This window comes from Colletotrichum graminicola, assembly GCF_000149035.1.
Source record: "Colletotrichum graminicola M1.001 genomic scaffold supercont1.296, whole genome shotgun sequence".
Taxonomy (NCBI): domain Eukaryota; kingdom Fungi; phylum Ascomycota; class Sordariomycetes; order Glomerellales; family Glomerellaceae; genus Colletotrichum; species Colletotrichum graminicola.
The window spans coordinates 1,157-7,575 of record NW_007361300.1 but is presented as its reverse complement, the minus strand read 5'-3'; the positions used below and the strand labels follow the sequence as shown (position 1 = coordinate 7,575).

The following is a 6,419-nucleotide window of genomic DNA, read 5'->3' as shown; positions in this document are numbered from 1 at the left end:
CACTGCTACCCTGGACTAACATATCTGTTATTAACTGACAGGTCTATACTAAGAGCAACTAAACCCTAAGCCTTAGAAAACCAGTGTTGTTTAGCGATTTGATTATCGGCTGTAGTTAGGCTTTGCCTATGCTTTTTGGTTGCTCTAGAACGGACATTCAAGCCGCTAGGCAGAACTGAAGCGGGAAACGAAGGCTAAGGTTGAACTATAATAGAAATGAATCCCCTCTTTACAGGCAGCTTAACTCCTTTAACCGAAGTGGGCAAAATATTGCTTTGTAACTTTCTATGCAACAATAGACTTAACTGATATAATTGTAATTAGTTCTGAAATTTTGCTTAATGCCATAAGGCGTTTGGCAATTCGGCTTAGGTAATCAGTAAGCATGTTAGCTTTGCCTAGAGCTAAGAGCTCAGTAGTAATGTAATCTTAAGTATTATTATACTACTTAAATGCCCAGTAAGCCTCTAAGCATACTATACCTAATTAAAAAAAGAGCCTGTAGCAAAAAAGTCACTTAAGATATCCTTTAGCCTACTAAATTGTGAATTATTTAATTAAATAATCTAGTGATTGTTAAAAGAGACGTAAATCACTTAACAAATTAGGTGCTAATAACATTCAAGATTCTGCTTTAAGGCACAAATAAACTCAAACGGCGCAACATAGTTCGTCAGGCTTTATTTAGCAGTAACAAGAACCTACATCAAATCGCAGATATTACCAAAAGCAGGGTGGACACAACGAGCTATAGATAGTTCTTAGTCAGCAACCAGAATCTGCTAGGTATCTCTAGTCTTGTCTGAACTCCAACAGAAGTCTCAAACTATACAGTAAGCTAGGCGGCGGTATCTCTTAACATTAGCCAGAGCGCCCAAATCCTTAAACAACCACTGCAGTAGAAGTCAGGCTGAAAGCGTAATAAAGGCGCAACCCACATGATGTATAGGAGGACAAGCCAAAATACTCATACTTTCTGCTTCAGGAGAACTTCGTGCCACTAAGGAGAAAGCCGTCAACTTTTGATTAAATAAGGGCGTACAATTGGTTTCTGCCGTCTGACTGGCTAAGATAGAACATAGCAAGAACTTGCGACTGTGTTAGGGAGCAAGACGATCTGTATTAGAAAGACAGAAAATAATAACCTTTATACGTTAGCTAGTTCCTTATATATTAATTAAAGCATAATACATAATCCTATATAGATAACAAGATATTGACTACTTTAACAACATCTAACTATATCTTATAACCTAATAAGTAATAGACAAACTGTTGTACTTAATATTCTAATATTTCGGTTTATTTTAATAATAGCTAATGTTGATACTTAGTAGCGCCTTGATAAGTATGGCTTCTATTTTGTAAACGTATAAGTAGCGTAGCTTTTGCCTAGTTCTCTAACAGAAGCCGTGCTCTATAAACGATGTTTTCTGACGCATAACAGGCCACTCCTCTTACAAATCGTCTAAATTAATCTCCTTGGTGCGACGCCTTACCCTGATCCGCGCCTGTCGGTTGAAGTTCAGGCTGAAGCCATGGACCTGCACCGACGAGTCCGACCCAGGGGCCAGCTCGACTTCGTACTTAAGGAGAAAGTGGCAAAGGGCGATCTTGACCTCGTTTGCGGCGAAGAAGCGCCCGGGGCAGGCGTGCTGCCCGTGACCGAAGCCGAGGGAGTCCGGCCCGGTGGTGACGAAATGTGCCTGGTTTTCTTTACCCGGGGTCCGTCGCATTCTGAGGAACCGGTAGCCATCGAATTCGTCTGGCCTCTCGTAGACGGCGGGGTCGTGCCTCGAGGTGTTGGCGACCGCGCACTTCATGCCCTTTGGGATGACTGTGCCGTCTGACAGGTGGACGTCGGCCTCAGCAATGCGTCCCATGGACACTGCGACGTGTGTCAGCTTTACGTTCTTACAGATGATAATGTGATTCTCATCTCTTTTCTTGAAGGCGACAATCAATCCGGGCCGGGACTTACCTAGCGAAACCGGCTTCAATCTCTGCGTCTCCTTCATGACGCTGTCCATCAGCTTTAGGTTATATAACGATGTCTTGGCCCATCCTTCCTTCCCGAGCACCTCGATCATCTCGGCCTGGAGAGCAGGGATGAGCTCCGGATGGCTAAGGATGTTAAGAATGACATGGGAGAGTAGGTCAGTCGTCGTGTGGATGGCAGCACCGGCCAGAGCGAGCTGGTAGATCGCCGGGTCGTATTTTGACCTTGCAGACTCTTCCTTGCCCCACTTGATGGCGTTATCGTACGTCGGGACCGGACGGCCCTGTGAAGAGGCTTCGCGCTTCTTGCGGGCCTGGCCGTCGATAACTGGTTGTATGATGGACCGGGCTTCGTCGATGTGGCTGCGGACACGCTGGCACTCCGGCAGGAACCAGTGGACGACTTGTCTGAGAGGCTTCGGGAAGATGCGGAGCCTCTTAGCTGCGACGAAGGAGTCAACGGCGTACATGACGGTGGTGTTGAGCCAGGCTTGATTACGGCAGATGTCCGCTCCCAGGAAGACCTGGGACGACAGCCTGGAGACGACGCTGAGAATGGTCTTTCTGAGGCCTACTTCTTGCCATTCTGCGCTAATAGAGTTAGGAGCAGGACATCATTTTAGTTGGGAACGGCAAAAGGCTTGCCTGGAGAGTCGCCCAAGACAGTGTGAAATGAGAAAGCGGTCTCATCGGAGAGTGGCTTAGTTATCTTGGCTGTCATGAAGGATATCAGCTTAACTGCGCGTTTATTTAAGCAAAAGCCCACAAAGATTCTCTAAAGGAACGCTGTTACCTAGGAATTTGGTGAGCTGCTTCTTGGCAACCATGATCAAAATCTGGATGGCCCGCCCTGCCCCGAAGGGCTCAAAACCAGGAAGGTAGGCATGAAATTCCTGTGTAAATCGGGTTAGCGTCTGCTGTATGCCTCACCGCAGTTCTACCAGAGTTGCCCTACGTCTTCTGTGTTCTTCAAGAAGCTCAGCTTGGGGTTGTTCCAGATCTCGTCGACGTGCTTCGGAGACAGAATTATAACGTGTCTGACGTCTGACATGAGACTATACGGTTGGTCTCCAAACCTCCTGGACCCTTCGTCGATCAGCTTGCTGCTCCTCTGGATGAAGTCTTTCTTGACGCCAGCCCCAGTTAGGTCAAACGACTGCAGAGGGTTGATAAGAGGCGGCAGTTTGAACTTGCGGTCGCTCCAGATCCTGTACGCCAAAATCGAGGCTAGAATAACAACAAGAAAGCTCCAAGTCTCAGGGGAGTGTCTTAAGCTGCCTGCCGTGGTGAGTGCGCAATTTCCAGGCAGGGGAGAAGCTAACGGTTCAGATGCCATTATGGAAGCTTTCGAAAGTCAGCAACAGTGCCTGCCAGTCTCAACAAATAAAACGATCTCGCATTAAATTCTCAGTTAGTGGTTCCAATAAGATATCTAGCATCGTTATATACTAATCTCCCCGCAAAAGATGTTCCAACTGGTTGGTCTCCCCATAACATGCCGTTTCAAAAACCCACAGTAGACGCCCCATGTAGGTCCATATATGAATTACGCTACTTAACCCCATTGCGAGCAAGACGTGAGAAAAGAACTACTGGCTGAGACCTTCCTCATGCAGACGGACGGAGTGCTCGTCGGGCTAAGATAACGACCCGTCTAGGCGAGAAGTGGGGCCTTGGGTTCTTAAGCGGCCGCGGACTGGCGCTAAGTGGGGCTGCTCTTCTAGGGCAGGGCAACATAATACATGTTTATAGGCCTCACTAGGTAGCTAAGATATAGACCCTAGAGGTTATCTAGAAATAATAATTATTAAATTATAAGGATTATAAGAGTTAATTATATTAAACTATATTATATAAGTATAGTAGAATTATTATAAAGGAGGCTTACTATAAAGATAATTTATATAGTAAAAAGTAGCTTATTATTTCTAGATAGTATTATATTATACCTTATAAGTATATACTAATATGCCTATATAGTAAGTAAATAATTATAATAAGTAGACTACTTCCTTTTACTTTTCTACTTTTTTTATAAGTTAATTAAACTATAATATATAAAATTAATTAAATAAGTCCTCTAAATTGCTTAATTATATATACTTAAGAGCTCTTTTAATTAATCAAATTATTAATAAAGCTTATATTAGATATAATAATTAATTTATTTTTAAACCTAAATTTAAAGTAAAGTCCCTTAATATAGTAAAAGTATTATAGTGTTGAATTTAATATCTTTCAATATATAACTAATAGGTTCTAATTAAATTATACTAGTTAGCTAGTAGTAAATATAATATCTAGTTTAGTTATTACTACTATATATAAAATTAAACTAACTTTATATTAGTATTTAGTTATCTTAAAGTTTATAGTAGTTTACTTTAATAGTAGTAGCTTCTTATTACCTAATAGTATATTATTAGGTAGTAGTTAGACTTTATTATTAATTAGCTTTAAGATCTTATTAATATATATTAGTTATAATAGCTAGATCTTTTAGTACTTATAGTTATATATAACCTTTATTTTAAAAAACTATTATATTTTATTACTACTTTTTAAGTAGTATCTTTTTTTTCTACTTTTTATTACTTTCTTAGCCTTACTTTAGGCTAACTTAAAGAATATAAAGACGTAATTATTAATATAAAAAAAGAATATAATAGTACTTTCTTACTAGTAGTATAGCCTACTAGTAACTAGTATAAATCTAAGTTTATAAAGTTCTTTCTTAAGGTGCTTTTACTATAGTAGTAGTAACTACCTTAGACTATATAAGGCCTTTAGTAGCTTAGTAATCCTCTTATTATTATAACTTAGATACCTTAGTAGTATTTTTATAAATACTATTTCTTTTATATTAGTATATATAAATATATTAACTATATTAAATTAGATTAGCTTAAGATTAAACTTAGCTAATGTTATAATAAGCGCTTTAAATAATAATTATTTTATTAATATTACTAGATAGTTATCTTAAATTACGTCTTTTACTTACTAGTCCTTTTATATAATAAGTCTTACTTTATGTTTAGTAAGGTATTTATACTTATTTAACTTATAAGTATATACCTATTAGTAATTAAGTGTTTAGTTATTACTAGCGTTATTAATACTAACTTTATACTAACTACTTATTACTTTATAACTTTATAAGTAATTTATTTTAGCTTAATAAAACTTATTTATAAATAGATAATTATATAAGTTAGTATATATTTTAGGTAGTATAGGTAGGTTACTTATATAAATCTTTATAACCTTTTTACGCTTTACTAGACTAGTCTTATAAGGATATCTTTTTAGGATTATCTTTCTTTAACCTTAAGGGCTTTTAGAGGTTACTTTTTTACTAATTAATCTATAACCCTTACGTCTTAAGGTAGCTAGCCTATAAGTCTATAAGGATTAATCTACCTTATTATATATTGTATTATTATAGTAAAAATCTATAAAGATAAGGAAATACTTTTATCTCTTAGTTAGGAAATCCTAGGTTAATCCTAGCTATTTAGTTAGTAGAAATTACCTTAAAAGTAAGGTAATTCTACTACTAATTCTCTAATAATTTACTATAAGGTAACTATATATTTATTATAGTAGGTAAAAAACATATACGCTAGAGTGTAAGGTAAGGTAATTACTCTAAATACACTAGTTATTTTCTAGATAGATTTTACTACCTAACATAAGGGAAAATAATATTCTAAATATCTACCTCTTAATAGGCTAATTAGTAATAGCTATAGGTAGTAAAGATAGTTATAAATATATATATATATATATATAATTAGAATAATGAATTAATATAAAGATTATTACTATTAATTATATACTTTAATAATTAATAGTCTAATCTATAAGTTACTTATTAATATTATTTAAAGTAATATATAGTATATATAATATATATATTAATATTTATTATAAATAACAAAACCTATAACCTTACTACTATACTAAAAGGCCTAGCTAGTTAGTACCTTTAAATATCTAAAATAAAGTAAAAGGCCTTAGTAGTTAACTTATAAAAAGTAATTAACCTATTAATTACTAATAATAGTAAAATAAAAACAATAAAGTTAATAAAGGGACAGCTATATAAGTTAAATCTAGCTAACTATATAATAAAGTAGTTAGTAGTTACTTAATAGATTTATAATAATATAGGGAATAGATTACTATCTTTATTACTAACAGCTACCTAGGTAATTAAGTTAGCCTATTTTAATAATAAAAGCATTAAGTAACTAGAGTATAATAAAAAGATATATACCTAGTGTTAACATAAGTATAAGGCTAAGTATAAGGCTATTAAGAAGCTTATTTTATACATTTACTTATTTCTTAATCTAAAGCTTATTACTAAGTGTTAAAATAGTAAGAGAATAATATATATATAAATAAAGAATCTA

At 35.8% G+C, this 6,419-nt stretch overlaps 1 protein-coding gene across 1 annotated transcript; it reads right to left on the bottom strand.

The window, feature by feature from the left end:
* Window positions 1–1,457: 1,457 nt before the first annotated feature.
* Window positions 1,458–3,334, bottom strand: GLRG_11991 (cytochrome P450; the record flags this gene model as incomplete). Its single annotated transcript, XM_008102673.1, has 5 exons — window positions 1,458–1,888; window positions 1,982–2,584; window positions 2,644–2,712; window positions 2,792–2,891; window positions 2,954–3,334. The coding sequence occupies 5 exons, from the start codon at window positions 3,332–3,334 to the stop codon at window positions 1,458–1,460; spliced, it is 1,584 nt and encodes a 527-aa protein (XP_008100864.1).
* Window positions 3,335–6,419: the final 3,085 nt, after the last annotated feature.